Source organism: Lynx rufus, unplaced genomic scaffold (genome assembly GCF_022079265.1).
Source record: "Lynx rufus isolate CCGP_SWC_20201006 ecotype Redwood Valley unplaced genomic scaffold, mLynRuf1.p SCAF_3, whole genome shotgun sequence".
NCBI lineage: Eukaryota > Metazoa > Chordata > Mammalia > Carnivora > Felidae > Lynx > Lynx rufus.
Window position 1 is genome coordinate 116970289 of NW_025814845.1, and position 17579 is coordinate 116987867.

Here is a 17579-nt window from a genome sequence, read left to right on the forward strand (position 1 = left end):
CCAGCCAGTGTCAAAACTGGATAATGCCACTCCCCTGCTCAAAATCCTCCAGAGATTTCTCCTCACACTTAGTAAAATCAGCAAAGCCCTCACCATGACAGGATCAGTCCTCTGACCCTCTCTGGCTTCATCTCCTACCTGTTCTGCCCCACTCAGGGGGAGCTCAGCTCCAGCCACACTGGTGGCTGTTCCTCACAGGAATCACCCTCCTACCTTGGGGCTTTGACTTTTGCAATTTTCTGAGCAGGCACTGTTTGTCCCCCAGATATTGATATGGCTAGAGTTTTCCAATTTCATTCAGTTTTCTGTTAAAATGTTACCTCCTCTGAGAAGCCTACCCTGCCACCCTATATGAAACAGTACCCCTTTCTCACTCCTCTCTTACCCTTCCCCATCCCCAAATTTCTCAGCACTACCAGACTTTCTGTTATGTATATGCTGTTGGGGTTTTTTGTTTGTTTGTTTGTTTTGTTTTTTGTATTTACTGTTTTTATGTCTCTCTCCAGAGCTCTTTAATTTTTTTTTTTCAAAGTTTATTTATTTTTGGGACAGAGAGAGACAGAGCATGAACGGGGGAGGGGCAGAGAGAGAGGGAGACACAGAATCGGAAACAGGCTCCAGGCTCTGAGCCATCAGCCCAGAGCCCGACGCGGGGCTCGAACTCACGGACCGCGAGATCGTGACCTGGCTGAAGTCGGACGCTTAACCGACTGCGCCACCCAGGCGCCCCATCCAGAGCTCTTTAGAATGCAAGCTTGAGAATAGCAAGAATTTGGGGGGTTTTGGTACTAAATTCCCAATGTCCGAAACAGTAATAGGCATATAGCCCCTCACAAATATATGCTGAAATGAATGAACAAATTAATGCATGGACTTGCCAACATAGTAACTGAGTGATTTTTAAAAAAAATTTTTTTAATGTTTATTTTTGACAGAGAGAAAGAGACAGAGAGACAGAGCATGAGTGGGGGAGGGGCAGAGAGAGAAAGGGAGACACAGAATCTGAAGCAGGCTCCAGGCTCTGAGCTGTCAGCACAGAGCCCGAGGCGGGGCTCGAACTCACAGACGGAGAGATCATGACCTGAGCCGAAGTCGGACGCTCAACTGACTGAGCCACCCAGGTGCCCCCTTTTTAATTTTTTAAATGTTTATTTATTTGAGTGATTTTTAAACTGAATTGTGCTTTAATCAAAAGAACTGCAGCTATCCCAGATAAATCTTGAATATTCATAAGGTAGATACTGCTTGAAGATTTTTACAAACTTTAGAAGTAGACATAGTTTAACCAGTATAACACTATTCCTGGGGCTCCTGGAGTGATATGCTCTTTGCAAATTGGATCATGTGTTTGAAATTGATACATCATGGGTGATGCAACATGTCTAAGCTTCCCCAATGTAAGTCAGTCCCTGAGGGATCAATTTGGTAAACGTGAAAAGAAAGAGTTTTCTCTAGAGGAAACAGTATTTGCAGAAACATCCATGCAAAAAAGGTAAAAGAGATATTCCCTAGTCTTACATCTGCTTCTTATATATTTTTACTTGATAATTCAACAAGAAAAATATTTGTATTATTTGTGTATTCATTCAGGTATTTTGTGAGGATGAAATGTTATAAAAATATGTTGCAAAGGTTTGAAATTAATAATAATATGATGTTTTGAGTCAATTGTGAAATTATAAAAACAGACACCAGTCCATGTGTGCAATGGGCCAATGTGACTTCCACCCATCAGAAAGGGGCCAGGTGAGGTCCTAAGTACCACTGACTTTTGCAAGAGCCTGAGGCACAGCCCCCCAGTAGAAATAAAACGTAAGACTCTTTTGTAATTTTAAATTTTCTGTAGCCACATTTAAAAAAGTAAGAAGAGGGGCGCCTGGGTGGCTCAGTCGGTTAGGCGGCCGACTTCGGCTCAGGTCATGATCTCGCAGTCCGTGAGTTAGAGCCCCGCGTCGGGCTCTGTGCTGGCAGCTGAGAGCCTGGAGCCTGTTTCAGATTCTGTGTCTCTCTCTCTCTGACCCTCCCCTGTTCATGCCCTGTCTCTCCCTGTCTCAAAAATAAATAAAACGTTAAAAAATTAAAAAAAAAAAAGTAGGAAGAAGCAAGGTAATTGTAAAGAATATATTTAATGTAATTCAATATACCTGAAACATATAATCACCATAAAAAATAATTAATGGAATAGTTTACATTCTTTTTGTACTAAGTAGACTAAATCCTGTGTATATTTTATACTTGTAGTACATCTTCATTTGCATGCTAAATTTTAATGGTAACTGACATGCAGTCTTAACAAAACAATAAAGCTTTGCTTAGTGGAGAAATATTTTGCACTGCTTCAATCCTTACATTTAAATTAGTTAAAACAAAATTTAAAATTCAGTGCCTCAGTTGCACTAACCATATTTCAAGTGCTCAACAGCCACCTAGTTAGGGGTCACCATACTGGACAGCAGGTCTATGGCACCAGCTGTGAGGTTATTACAAATGCAGTAGCTCATGGGGCACCTGGGTGGCTCAGTCAGTTAAGCATCTGAATCTTGGTCTTGGCTCAGGTCATGATCTCGCAATTTTGTGAGTTCAAGCAGGCTGTTAGTGCAGAGCCTGCTTGGGATTCTCTCTCTCTCCTCTCTCTGCCCCTCCCCTGCTCGTGTTCTCTCTTTCTCTCTCCCTCTCTCAAAATAAATAAAAAATAAACTTGAAAAAAAAAAGAGAAATGCAGTATTTCAAACTGCACCCCAGACTTACTGAGTCAGAGTCTGAACTTTAATAAGATTCACAGGTGACTGGTGTGCACATTCAAATTTGATAAGCACTGTTATCAGTCTCTTTAATTGTTTTATCTTTCTCATCATTGGCTTTACCATAGTGTAGATCATTATTGCTTCTAGCTGCGCTATTGTAACTGCCTCTTAATTAGTTTCTCACCGCCAATCCACACTTAATCTTCTGGAAATACTTCCCAAAGACTTTAAATGGTTCTCTGAATGTTTACTGAATAAAGTCCAAACTGCTTGCCTTCGTATACAAGGTCCTATCCATATGGCCATGACCTGACTTTCCCACTCTGTTTCATTCACTAAATACCTCCAGCAATGAGAAGCATCCCAGGGTCTGCATTCTTTCTGCCATGTAATACTTACCACGTGTCATTCACTGAGCTATGTGAAAGGTAAACAAACATGGATAAGTCAGGTTCCTGCTCTAAATTACCTGACAAGACATGGGTGAAGGAGCGTATATTTAAACAACCAGTTAGTGTAATTGTGAAAACAGAGCTATGCTCAAATACAGAGGCAAAGGGAGGCAGAAATGCTTAACTAGTAAGGAAGACTGAGGAGTGGGGGAGGGAGGGAAAAAGGTCTCAGAGCAGAGGAAATATTTGAGAATTTGAAGAATGTATAGAATTTTGCAACACAGCGCTTCCTCGGCGCTGCCTGCGGAGGTGGCAGCCATCTGTAACTCGGCATCATGGCTGCCCTCAGACCTCTGGTGAAGCCCAAGATCATTAAAAAGAGGACCAAGAAGTTCATCCGGCACCAGTCAGACCGATATGTCAAAATTAAGCGCAACTGGCGGAAACCCAGAGGCATTGACAATAGGGTGCGCAGAAGATTCAAGGGCCAGATTTTGATGCTCAACATTGGTTACGGGAGCAACAAGAAAACAAAGCACATGCTGCCCAGTGGCTTCCGGAAGTTCCTAGTCCACAACGTCAAGGAGCTTGAGGTGCTGCTGATGTGCAACAAATCTTACTGTGCAGAGATTGCTCACAATGTCTCCTCCAAGAACCGTAAAGCCATTGTGGAAAGAGCAGCCCAGCTGGCCATCAGAGTCACGAATCCCAATGCCAGACTGCGCAGCGAAGAAAATGAATAGACAGTTTATGTGCACATCATATTTGTGTTAATAAAACCATAAAACTACAAAAAAAAAAAAAGAATTTTGCAACACAGCAAAGGGCAGGGAAGGCCATTTCAAACTAAGAAAATAACAACATAAATGCATAAGTATGAAATGGCAGGACGTTCTGAGGGGAAAGCAAGTAATTCACTCGGGGTAGAAAGAGAGGGGAACGAACGGCATGAAGTGAAAGTATTGGCAGACCACTTCAAATTTATTATTCATTTATTTGTACCAAACATGGTTCCAAAGAAAGACTATCTGAGGCAGCTGGTAGGAGATGAAGTTAAAAAGGTACAATACATTTTGTATTATTCCAGCCCACACAGACTTTGCAATAATCAAATTACACTACAAACCATGCTCTTTGAACTCTCTCTGAGTGGTCCCTCTGTGCATGAGATTTTTATGATGAACTATTTCAGACATTGCAAAGAGTATGTAAAACAGTCTGAGACAAGAATGAACATCCATGAAGTCACTACCTTAGACTTAAAAATATTCCATCTGTTTCCTTCCAAGATCATGTTCCCCTTCCTCCCCACTCCCAGATCAGCAGAATTTTGAATTTTGTATTAATCATCCATTGTTTTTAAGTTTTACCACTTTTGCAAGCTGATTCACATTTGTTTTTAGACATTAGTCAAAAAATAATACTTATATGTATTCTTCTATTCTTGTTCCTTTTGCTTAATTTATGTTTTTGAAATCAATCCAGGGGCACCTGGGTGGCTCAGTCGGTTGAGCGTCCGACTTCGGCTCAGGTCATGATCTCACGGTCCGTGAGTTTGAGCCCCGTGTCAGGCTCTGTGCTGACAGCTCAGAGCCTGGAGCCTGTTTCAGATTCTGTGTCTCCCTCTCTCTCTGACCCTCCCCCGTTCATGCTCTGTCTCTCTCTGTCTCAAGAGTAAATAAACATTAAAAAAAAAAATTAAAAAGAAAAAAAAGAAATCAATCCATACTGGTAAGTCAAGCTCTAGTTCATTCATTTTTACTACATTAAATGTGCCATTGTTTTGAACATACAACAACATATTTACCTCTTCTACCCTTGCTGAACACTTACAAAAAATGCAACCAAGGATACACCACATATGTGTTCAAGAATTTCCCTTGGATATATCTGGTGGTAGGGATGTTATTTTAAACACTGAACAACGTGCATGGCCTGGGTACCGATCACCAAGAAGAGGACTTGGCCATAAACCACTGAGTAAAGCTGCGCACCAGTGTCAGCCCTGACTAGCAGAAAAATTGCTAGGACAGAGGAAATGCACGTCACAGAATGAAAGTGATTGAATGTATACGCCCCACTCCCAAGGGGAGTGTGTGTAAATTCCTGCACTTCCATATCCTCACCAAATGTCTGATTTCCTAAATTTAAAAATCTGAAAGGTATGAAAGGGTATCTTGTGTTTTTAATTTGCATTTCCTTAATTGCTAATGAAGTTCTCCATGTTTATTCAACATTTATGTTACACTTGCCCTTAGAGCCTACTTTGCTGATAACAATATAGCTATACCAACCTTCTTTTGGGTCAGGTTGCTGATATAAATTTTTCCATCCCTCTTCCAACATTTCCAGGTCTTTGAAGTTCAAATGTATCCCTTGTAAACAACATTAAGTTTGGTTTTGTTTTTATATCCAGTCAGAAAATACTGTAATTTCCTCTTTGGAGCATTTACTATAATGAGTGATATTGTTATGCATTATTTTGCTATTAGTTTAGTAGTCAGACTAGATTTCAATCTGAGTCCTTGACTTATTGCAGTCTCATACAAATTCTTACATTCTCACTTTTCATCAGTGCTGCTAGTCTGTACCATTTAACTCCACTGACCCCTCTCCTATCTTGTGATTGTTGTCATGCATTGTTGTTCTAGATATACTTTATTTTTTTTTTATTTTATTTTTTTTTCAACGTTTATTTATTTTTGGGACAGAGAGAGAAAGAGCATGAACGGGGGAGGAGCAGAGAGAGAGGGAGACACAGAATCGGAAACAGGCTCCAGGCTCTGAGCCATCAGCCCAGAGCCTGACGCGGGGCTCGAACTCCCGGGCCGCGAGATCGTGACCTGGCTGAAGTCGGACGCTTAACCGACTGCGCCACCCAGGCGCCCCTAGATATACTTTAAATTCCACAAGACATTCCAATTATTGTCTTTTTAATTTTTTTTTAACATTTATTCATTTTTGAGACAGAGAGAGACAGAGCATGAACAGGGGAGGGGCAGAGAGAGAGGGAAACACAGAATCTGAAACAGGCTTCAGGCTCTGAGCTGTCAGCACAGAGCCCAACGCGGGGCTCGAACTCACGGACCGTGAGATCATGACCTGAGCTGAAGTCGGACGTTTAACCGACCAAGCCACCCAGGCGCCCCTCCAATTATTGTCTTGAATGGACCCCATTTGCATCGTGGACTCTGCTGATGTAGAGCTACAGCTGGGACCACTCTCCTTACCACTTCTGCTCCATGGCATTTTGTACGCATATTCTCACAAGGTCATACACTTTGGTATTTATGTACATACTACAACACATATAGTTACAACAGTATATACTATGTACTTATCCCGCTTGGATAGGATGGAGGCTGCTTTCCCTCTACCAATGGTAGAAAGTGAGACCCCAAGAAATTCATTTATAAAGTTTGGGTGCTCCAGAATGAGCCCTCTTTTCACCAAGTCAATGGCTGGAGAGGATTTCTACCCTGAAAATTGCTGAACTGCCAAACTAACAAAATGTCTCATGCTGACAGATGAAAAGGGACAGGAGAGTGGGAGAGAAATTGCTAAGCTAAGAGAAAACGTCTGTGAAGTACCCTGCATGCAGCTAGAAATGGCAAAGATGCATGAGTCAGCTATGGCTCAAGTGCATACTGCAGGTCCTGAAGAGGGCCACCTGCTAGGCAAGAAAGTCCTAGCAACAAGAGGCTGTGGCAAGGGCAGCACAAGGAAGGGGGCCCTCAGGCAGATGGATACCCCACACCAGGGAATGGGAAGTGAGGAGACCCCAGCAGATCTCAGAAGTAGTCACAAACTACTGCGTAAGAGTCAGCACTGGATTTCTGCCACACATAAGCACTCTCCAGAGAGACTGAAACCATCAGGCTGCCATCACGCAAGGAAACCTCTGTCCCTGCACCCCTTCCCACCCCAATACCACAGGGGTACAGAGCAAGGGTGGAGGAAGGGTGCAGCAGATTATATTTTCCAAAGATGCTACAACAGTATCTCCCACAGCAAATGCTCTTCTGCAGTCACCCGTCAAGAGGTATTCAGTTTCTCTGTTCTCTCAATTCTGGGCGAACCCATGGTGGTTTTAAACAGACCAGCAGACTACGGCAGAAGTAAGGCAGTACTAATTTGGGGGGCAGTTTCCTAACTGGCTTGGAAACTAACACTTCCTGCCTTTTGAAGGGTAGTTGCCTTATAAAAAGTAAAACTCTGCTGAGACCACAATGCTATGAGGAGCCCATGCCAAGTGGAGAGGCCATGGAGGATAAGCCACCATGTGGGGAGACAAGAGAAATGCCAGAGTGAGAAAGCCTCTTAGGAGATCCTCCCGCCCCAAGGACCCCAGCTGATACCATTGCAGATCACAAATCACTCAGCAGAGCCCATCCTAAATTTCTGATTTAAATTTCTTTGTAAACCAAGAGTTAAACAAAATTATTGTTTTTAAGCCACTAAGATTTGGGGAAGTTTTACACCAATCCCAGGACAAGTGTCTCAGAACACATCATTTTCTTCTCTTGCCATGGAGTTTTCCTAGAACCACAAGACTGGTCTGTCCCGCAGGAAAAGGAAAAGAAGGCCCTTAATTGACTATGAGGTTAAAGTTCTAAAAAGAATGGGATAGGGTCTCTAGTAACAGGAATGAGACTGTTTGAATAACCAAAAATAAACAAAAGAGATACAGAATACGTCTTAAATATCACTATGAATCTCTGTGCCAACAGAATAGGGTGTTTGACGGAACACACATGGGCAATTATTGGGAAAACAAAAGTCACTCATATTTATAACCCTCACAAGTTGAACTGCTTTTAAACATCAGTTACAAGGGGTATGGGGTGGCGCCTGGATGATTCAGTTGGTTAAGGGCCTGACTCTTGATTTCGGCTCAGGTCATGACCTCATGGTTCGTAGGATCAAGTCCCACATCGGGCTCTGTGCTATTAGCTTGGGATCCTCTCTCCTCTCTATGACCCTCCCCTGTTTGTACTCTCTCTCTCTCTCTCTCTCTCTCGAATTCAATGAATATTTTTAAAAAGTCAATTACAGGGGTGCCTGGCTGGCTCAGTTGGTTGAGCATCCAGCTCTTGGTTTCGGCTCAGGTCATGGTCTCACAGTTTTGTGAGTTCAAGCTCTGCATCTGGCTCTGTGCTGGCAGCACGGAGCTGCTTGGGATTCTCTCTCCCTCCCTCTCTTTCTGCCCCTTCCCTGCTCACACGGTCTCTGTCTCTCTCAAAATAAATAAACTTAAAGTAAATCAATTACATATGGCTGTAAGAGTACTGGCATTTATTTTAAAATGTCTTAAAAATGCATTCTGATTGTTTCTATATTCTCAAGTGAACTGAGTACCATATGCTTCCTATCATTTCAGTGTTCTTGCTTTCATATTTACACTGTACAAATTCTTTTGATTTTTAATAACTTTATACATACAAAAGAAAAATGTGGAATACATAGGTAAGCTCTGTAGCATAATGTGAGATGAACCCAGGTAACCTATCACCCAAGCTACTAACTAGAACACTGCCCAGTGCCTTTGCTTCCAAGAGTGGATCCCTGCCCCATCCCATGTCACTAATGTCACTACTCTCCTGAGCTACCTGTTTATTGTTCCTTTGCTTTTTAGAGTACAGTTTTTATCAACTTATATACGTCCCTTCACTATGTGCTATTTAGTTTGGCTTGTTCCTGGACTCTGTGTGCTGACATCCGGTCTTCATGTGCCCCTTCTAGATCCTCTTTGGTTTGATTAAAACCAGAAGTCTGCTACTTGTCCCAGACTTCCTTACCAGCCATGCTCTCATCACATTTTCCCAAGGGGAGGCAGTTGTGCCAGACTGGAGGCTGCAAAAAGGTGGAGTCCTCCTGCTTCTGGTGGTTCCTCCACCGAACTGCTAGCTCCTGCTGGAGTGTCAGATGTTCAGGCAGCAGCAGGCCAACTGCAGCCCCACTATTGCCAATGGTAGTGGCAGGCCAGTGCTGGCTTTTCCAGGGAGGTAGCTTTTCCATGGGCAGTGGCACTAAATGCTGCATTACCCAGAAACACACTCAGGAGAGGATCTGGAATTGGTTATCTGCCCTACATGGGCTTATGTGCCCTACTTGGGCTTAAATGCAGGGATAGCCTACCACCTGCCAGAGAAGACGGGATACTGGAAGTCTGGGACAGGCACTGGCAAAACACTTACCTAAGTGGTCTTCTGTGCTTGACCGGGAAGTGCCTTCTCAGACTGTAGCCTGCAGAGGAAGTGGCTGCGGCATTCACCAATAATATAGGAATGAGGACTTTAAGGATTACAAGTGGATGGGTGTTTCTTCCTGTACTGAAGAACTTCATCAGCATTTCTGACACTGTGAAACTCTCCTCCTTGAAATATTTTCTTGGCTCTCTCAGTTTCCTAGTTTTTCCTTGACTTTGAAATGTTAGTATTCCCCAGGGCTCAGTCTTTGGAATCTTTCCTTATCTATGTCAACTCCCTATATGATCTCATTCAATCTCGTAGCTTTAAATACTGTATGCTGACAGCTCTCCAATTTTTGTCCCCAGTCCTGACCCAGAATGACATAGCCAATCTCCTATTAATACTTTCATTGGGATGTCTAATAGGCGCCATGGAAATACTCATTTCACCCCGATCTGCCCTTGTCCCGGCCTTCACCATTCCAGTACATGGCACCTCCACTTCTCCAGTTGTCTGAAGTCCACAGTTTCATTTTAATAATATTAACTGTATTAAAATGCCTTCTGAGGTTACTAAAGTGAATTGCCTTCCAAGATTACTAGAAAAAGGAGTTTATGTTTTGCTTTCTCATTATGAGTTATGATTTATTTATTTTTGTTATAAAAGTGCAAATTGTTTATTGTCCTAAAATACATAAAAACACATTTGGCTAACGTTCCTTATAGAAAATGAAACAGAAAGTGTACAAAATGATCAAATATTAGTAGCATGAATCAGATCAATTAATACACATGTCTAATCTCTGAAACAAACGGAATAGAATGTCGATATTGTGTGTACATGACAAAATTAAGTATTAATTAGAGGAATAAAGCCACTTCCACACTTGATCCTTGACACGACCACCAAGGTTACATTGTGTGAATATGAGTCATAAGTGTGTTTAGTAAGAATGAAAATTCGGTGTGCCTGGGTGGCTCAGTCCAGTAGGCCTCCCACTCTTGATTCTGGCTCAGGTCATGATCTCACAGTGTGTAAGTTTGAGCCCCAGGTCAGGCTCTGTGCTGACAGCATGGAGCCTGCTTGGGATTCTCTCTCTCCCTCTCTCTCTCCCTGCCCCTCCTCCTGCTTGTGTGCTCTCTAAATAAACAAACAAACAAACAAACATTAAAAAAATGAATGAAAATTTAACCTGAAACAACCTAAGAGCAATCTTGGAAGACTTAATATATTTACAGGATTCTTGAGCTTAAATTCAAAATCCAGTTATATGGACGCTAAAATGTTACACTAGACATTGGACAAGAAGAGCTGAAAGATAAAATACAGGAAATCTAGTTAAATTTGAATTTCAGACGAACAATAAATCTTTTAGTATAAATATATCCCGTGCAATTTTTTAAAACTTATTTTTAAAAAGAGAACGAGCGAGTGGGAGAGAGGGGCAGAGGGACAGAGAATCCTAAGCAGGTTCCAAGCTCGGCGCCAAGCAGGTGGGGGTGGGAGGGCTTGATCCCACAACGCTGGGATCACGACCTGAGCCAAAATCAAGGGTCAGATGGATGCTCAACTGACACTACGCCACCCAGGAGTCCTACCTCCCACCTCAACCCCCGTGCAATGTTCATACTAAAAACTTACTCATTGTTTATCTAAAGTTCAAATTTCACTGGGCAAATTTCAAATTGAGAACCCCATAAACAAAATGAGTTAAAATCTTGGTGTTTCAAAGTTGCAACGCAAGACACATGGCCCACTTGAGAATGTTCGGCTGCTATACCAGTGCTCTAAGTTGTCTCTCTCCATCATCTCACCCCTTTTCGGCTTCGCAAAAAAATACTCTCAGGAGCTTTCAAAGGTGGCTCCATAATCTAACGGTGGAACACGAAAGTGGAAAGAGTTCTTAAGTCGGACATTCACCCGTTTCTGGAAACGATGGGAAAGAGGAAGACGCTGGTGGCGGCAGGGAGTCAGGGAACACCCTGGGCCGTTGAACCTTGGGAGGGAAACCGAGTGCGCAGGCAGGAGGGCGTCGGGAGGTCCCCACAGGCCAATCGGTTAGCACGCGCGCCTGGCGGGGGTCGCGGCCGCCGGGGTAAACTAGGGGCGTCGGTTACAGCTTAACCGCCGCCGGTCGGACCGGAGCCTGGGGTCGGGGGTAGGGCTACAATTGTAAAACACCTTATAGGAGAGTGGGTGACAGTGACAGGCTCTCACGTCGCCCCCCCTTCTCTTCCACCCGGCCGCCCCGGCAATCCCGGAGCCCCGAAGTCGGAGGGGCGGCAAAGGGGGCGGAGAAGCCACCCTCAGCTTACTAGTTTGAGTCATCCTGGAGATGCAGAAGCAGGAGAAGCTGAAAAGCACGAAGGCGGCCAGCGCGATCAGCACGTTCACGTGCTTCGTCCTCATGGAGCCGGCCTGACGCGGGCGACTGCGGCGCGGCGAGTGGAGGCAACAAGCAGCGCCCCCAGCAGCGGAGGATGAGCGCGCGCCGCCGCGCCTGCGCCTCTGGACGCGCGCTCCCGCGCTCCCTTGCCCTCCCTGTGTCGGTGAGGACCTCAGCACGCCTGTCCTTCGGCTCAGCACTTAGCATCCCGAACCCCTTGCTAGGACTAAGGGTAGTTAAATGCCATCAACTATGGGAAAGCTCTGCACTGCGTGGCACAGTGGTGGGTGCTCAGTAACTGTTCATTTATTTTCCTGTAGCAGTGACTTTTGCGCCAGACCCTAGGCTAAGCAGTTTGCATGTATTAGCTGGGTAAATCCTCACAACATCCCAATTTTTTTAAGGTAATAAAGATAATAGTATCTAATATGCTATTGGTATCTTTTACCTTGAAAGAAAGGAGCCGTTGTGAATTTGAGCTACAGGATACACAGCTGGAAGTAGTTCTGCTACAAACCTTGTACATAGATAAGAAGTTTATAAATATAAGTTCCTAAATAAAATATGTATCTTTAGCTTTAAATGAAAGCCATCAAATGCCCAAATAACTTAGGGGGCTTAGATTTTTGTGTGGGAAATGGCCAACGCCAGACTTTCAGCTTTATCCCTTTATCTTTTATATTTTGGTAACCCCTCCCCCCCCCAAAAAAAAGGATGAAGGAGTCAACTATTGTAAAAAAAAAAAAAAAGTTATATATACAATGAGCACTGCAAGGGAGGTTTGCTAACCTTTGCCAAGTTCAAGATATCAATTTCTCAGCCCTTTACAAACCAAGGCTGGGAAACACTAGGAGAAAATCAGTAGGGTGAGACTCTTTGGGCTCCATGAACTGTGGTTCTCCACACTGAGCAATCTTATTGTCAGTGTCTGGTTATAAGCGTTTTACTTCGAACCAGCACTATACCACTGGATGGGCTAGTTTCTGGCTCCTTGAAAGAAGAAACATTTGAACACATATCAGTGTAACGATGCCATTGTAAGCTGTGTTTTCTCATGTGATGATGGCCAGGAGTTGTGACCTTCATTTGAGCAGTGACCCAGCCAGATCCCAGGAATGGCAGCTGGGAGAGACACCTCAACTTCATTGTCCTTCATCCCTTTGGTCCCTTGCCAGTTCCTCCCATTAGCTAACCTCTACTGGAAGCCAGAAGGCAAGGAAGTTCTGTGCAGTGTATTAGATCTTAAGAACTGCCTCCTGTAGAGTAGACTGACATGTGGGAAGAAGCTATCCAGCGCAAGATATCTCCAAATTCAATAGCTCATAGTCCTCTTACTTGGTCTCCAGTTTCACACCTGTCAGCTTTTTGTTGGAAAGCAAACGATATCACAATCCACTAGCAGTATCCAGGGAAAGTTTTTAATCCTCTCTGAGCTAGTGTTCCTCAACAGAAAGATGGGATGAATAATATCTGTCCAAGGTTGCTGAATTAATAACATTCAAAACCAGTTAGCATATTTCTTGTCATTATGTAGTGCTCAATACATTTTGGTTTTCTGTTGTTATTCATCAGAGCAATATTCACTTTCTCACTAACTCTATTATTTTTTCTATGGCAGACTCCCTGCTCAAAAATCCTTCAGCAACTCTGTGTTAAAAATGAAAAGTCCTGGAATCCAGGACCTTACACAATCTGGTTCCATCTACCTTGCAGCTATTGTATCTATCCCAGCTACTGATATGCCTCCAATTTAGTACTCAAAAGTTCTGCTGCACTCAAACTCACCAAATACCATGTTCTCAAGATTCAAAAAAGCATTTTGCTCTCACATCTTAATGCTTTTGAATCAGCATGTGTCTTCTGATTTTTATATTTTAGCTATTTCTTTTTGTCTTGTTTTCCAAAGAAAGGAAAATCCAAAACCCTGATAATCAGGCAATGGTTTGTCTATGAATCAGAACATGTGATAGTTATTGAACATCTACACTGTGCCAGTCACTGAACTAGGTACTGGAGCTACAAGCAGTCAATTGCTGGCTATTGACTCCACCTTCTTCATGCACAAACACGGACTACACCACACACACACACACACACACACATACGCCTACCTTTTAAAAGTATTCAAGACTCAGCTGAAATGTCACTTCATGAAGCTTCATCGATCACCCACGTATAAAGAAGTTTCTATGCTCTTTGAAAGCTTGTAGCCCTTGGGTTCTCTCTCAGGACACTCAGTCTGCATCACTTACCTGTTACGCACGTATTTTATTCCCTTTACCATGTTAGAAGTCCCTGAAAGAAAAAGATGATGCCTTACATATCTCCATATCATGTTCCCCACTGTGTGCTCCAGGGTGTTTTACAGATGAAAGGTGTTGATTGAAACACAAGCCTATAGTACAACTGGGCTATGTTCACAACTAACCACTATAGTCACTACCTGCTACCATTCAAGCCAACAATAAGTATCACTCCAGGAAATCCAGTAAAGAATGCAGTAGCGTTTTCAAAGACCTTCACACCTCCCTTTTGTGATTTGTTTTCTAAAAGTATTGGCACAGGGGCGCCTGGATGGCTCAGCCGGTTAAGTGTCCGACTTCAGCTCAGGTCATGATCTCACTCTCGTGGGTTCGAGCCCCGCGTCGGGCTCTGTGCTGACAGCTCAGAGCCCGGAGCCTGCTTCAGATTCTGCGTCTCCCTCTCTCTCTGCCCCTCCTCTGCTCATGCTCTGTCTCTGTCTCAAAAATAAATAAAAAACATTTAAAAACTTTAAAAATAAATAAATAAAAGTAGTGGCACATTCAGACCACAGGGAAGTAGAGAATTGCCAGGCTAAATAATTGCTAAATACTTATAGGAATAATAACAGGGATGAGAAGAGTATCCTCTGGGGGTATTACCAGCATTATAGCCCTCAGGGCTTCTAGAGTTAACTTCAGTCTAAATGGTGGTCTCACGACTGTTATTAGTACAGCAGAATAAACTTACTAGTGGAGACAGATTTTTCTAGTCTTGTATAAATATAGGATCCTGAAGGTGAAAACAGTCTGAAAGATAATAACTTGATAAAATGCCAGTTGTCTTGGTCCTATTTTCTGTTTCAAGTGATTTAGAAATAAGTCATCTGTGCCCAGGGCGAGTGCCATCTGTTCAGCACAATTCGGGTAAATGACAGTACTGAAAGGAACTTTTATGGATCATCTAGGACAGCCGTTCTTCTTAAACAAGAATCACCTAGACACCTTGTTAGGCAGATTTCTGGGCCCATACTCAGTTTCTGATTCAGCAGGGTAAGGTTGGGAGTCCAAAATTTGCATTTCTCACAAGTCCCAGATGATACTGATGCCTCTGGTCCAAGGGATGACACTTTGAGAACCACTTCATAATAATAACACTGCATGGAATCAAAGGTTGGACTTAGAAAAAGGTATAGATTGCCTAATTTATTCTCTTTGCTCAAACCATCCCAAAATACCCATTTATTTTTTTAAATTATTTTTTTTAATGTTTATTTACTTTTGAGAGAGAGAGAGACAGATAGACAGACAATGTGTGAGTGGGCGAGGGACAGACACAGAATCTGAAGCAGGCTCCAGGCTCCGAGCCATCAGCACAGAGCCCAAGATGGGGCTAGAACCCACGAACCACGAGATCATGACCTGAGCTGAAGTCAGATGCTTCACTGACTGAACCACCCAGGCACCCCCAAAATACTCATTTAAAAGACACCACATTCTCTGCCACCAGCGAGGGGGATTCCATTATGTGCCCTAGTTATTATATTCTAGAAGTTAACAATATTTATAAAAATTTATTTCCTACCCCTCAATGTACCAAGATGGGCCTGGTTAGGTAAACAAAAACAAAAACAAAACAAAAAAATAAAAATAAAATAAAACCAAAAAAAAAAAAAAAAAGCTTTCAGTTTCTAGGATTGCCTCCTGAATTGAAAGGCTGTAATCCCACCAAAGGGGCCTTGCCTAGGTGAGGGCTGAAATCAGCCCTGTACCACCTGCATTCTGCTGCCGGGTTGGTTCTGTTGAGAGCAAGGAGTGCATCTTGTACTAACGCACACAAAAGCATCAGATAGGCGGCGGAAGCCTCACCATCCTTGGAAGGAGTGAACAAGGACAAGACATTGTCTTGTCACTAACACTAGGAAGCTGTGTAGGTACCACATAGGGTACTAGAGAAGCAGTAGAAAAACAAGCATGGCTCATAAATCACAACCCGAATGATAGTGCCACTCTGTTACTGTTGGGGCAGGGGTTCAGTGGTCCTGTGTCACAGTTTTTCTCCAGATTACCCTGGCAGAGTTTTCAAGCCAGACATCGAAATCAGCTTCAATCTAATTTTCAGGGGAGAACAGCTCTTAGGGCTTCTCCCGTCATCAGCCATGATGTAGCTTCACATCTGAGAGAAACCACTGTAGTAAGTATCATTCTCTTACCCTCAGACATTCTCGAGGACTAAGAATGACAGTCTCTTTTCCCAGCATCGCCAGTTACTTGTTCTCCTTCTTGTAAAATGTTGTCTCTTTTCCATTTATCACCTGTCAGAACACAAACCTGGTCTCCCCTTTGGTTCAGCCATACTCTCAACCCACAAAAAGAGCAGCTGTCGGAAACTTGCTGGGGCCTCCCCTTTGTCCATTCCCAGGAGGAAGTGGGAGGCTTGCCCCAGTCAAGTACGATGTAGCTATCTTCCCACCCTATGGGGTGACTGGGAGTGAGACCTATAGCCAATCCTCGTTTGGCCACAAGATGTGAAGTTGAGTGGGGAAAGGGTTGACATTAGGCAGGGAGAGATAAAGGAGTGTCAGGGAGGCAGGCAGGAGCTGTAATCTGGAGGCTGAAGAAGTGGGGATTTCGGGTCGGGGGTGTGGGTGGATAAATGTATTCCAGACCTGCCTAGGCTAGATGTCATGAGTGGAGTCTTACAAACTTTCTGATAAAGTGCCAATAAAAATTTAGGGACAGAAATCCTCTGTGGCTACCCAGTCAGGACCCCTCTCACTCTTGAGAGAGCTTTATACTTTCCCCTCAATTAACTCCATTGCTTTGCTCACTCTCTGTGGTCCTCAAGATTCATTCTTCGAATCCTTGAGACAAGGACCAGTGTCTCTCCCACCCTCCTGTGACAAAGTCACTATCCAACACAGGGGATTCCTTAAAAAGATACACATTTAGGGCGCCTGGGTGGCTCAGTCGGTGAAGTGTCCAATTTGAGCTCTGGTCATGATTTTATGCTTCATGGGTTCAAAACCCCACATCAGGCTCTCTGCTGTCAGCACTGAGCCTGCTTCAGATCCTCTGTCTCCCTCTCTCTCTGGCCCTCCCCAGCTCACACTCTCTCTCTCCTCTCAAATAAATAAACATTTAAAAAAATATGCACATTTATGTCAAAAGGAATGGAAATTGTGTCTTGGGCAGCAAGGCCTCCTTCCACTGGGTCTTCCAAGGGTAGTGCTGGTCCCTTACCCATGGGATCCACTAAAATAAGTTTGTAAAGTGGGAGAGAGAGAGTCAGAGCACCATCCTCCACCTCTTCACTCCCATTGCAATATTGTGATTTATGATAAGAAATATATATTGTGTCTTTAGCCAGTCCTGACACAGAGCTCCTAAAACCCGTGGAATTTCCTAAGATGAAGAGTGATAAGAGTGGTTTTTGTTATGTTAATGAAGTCGCTTTCAGAAAGCACCTAAGTAAGGTGGGATGTGGGGGGTGTTAGAACATTCAGTCCCATCTCCCTGATCTCTGAGGATGGGAAGGGGGGCAGGAGATTAAAAATCACCAAGGGGGCCAAAGTAATAAAGGCTCCATAAAAAAACCAAAAGATGGGGGGAGGGGAGCCTAGGTG

The 17579-nt window shown here is 43.5% G+C and overlaps 2 protein-coding genes across 2 annotated transcripts in view; one reads left to right on the top strand and one right to left on the bottom strand.

Moving 5' to 3' along the window:
- The window catches only part of MGAT4D (MGAT4 family member D), a 52469-nt gene extending 40733 nt beyond the window's left edge, over positions 1-11736 (bottom strand). Inside the window, exon 1 of the mRNA XM_047091210.1 lies at positions 11643-11736. Coding sequence (XP_046947166.1) covers positions 11643-11736 — 94 coding nt within the window. The remainder of the gene's footprint in view (positions 1-11642) is intronic.
- Positions 3433-3940, top strand: LOC124520357 (60S ribosomal protein L32-like). Its single transcript, XM_047091212.1, has one exon. The coding sequence runs from the start codon at positions 3472-3474 to the stop codon at positions 3877-3879; it is 408 nt and encodes a 135-aa protein (XP_046947168.1). The 5' UTR covers positions 3433-3471; the 3' UTR covers positions 3880-3940.
- Positions 11737-17579: the final 5843 nt, after the last annotated feature.

What these genes read in the sequence shown, in the direction of transcription:
- LOC124520357 (XM_047091212.1), top strand. Translation starts at nt 3,472, where the DNA reads ATGGCTGCCCTCAGACCTCTGGTGAAGCCCAAGATCATTAAAAAGAGG.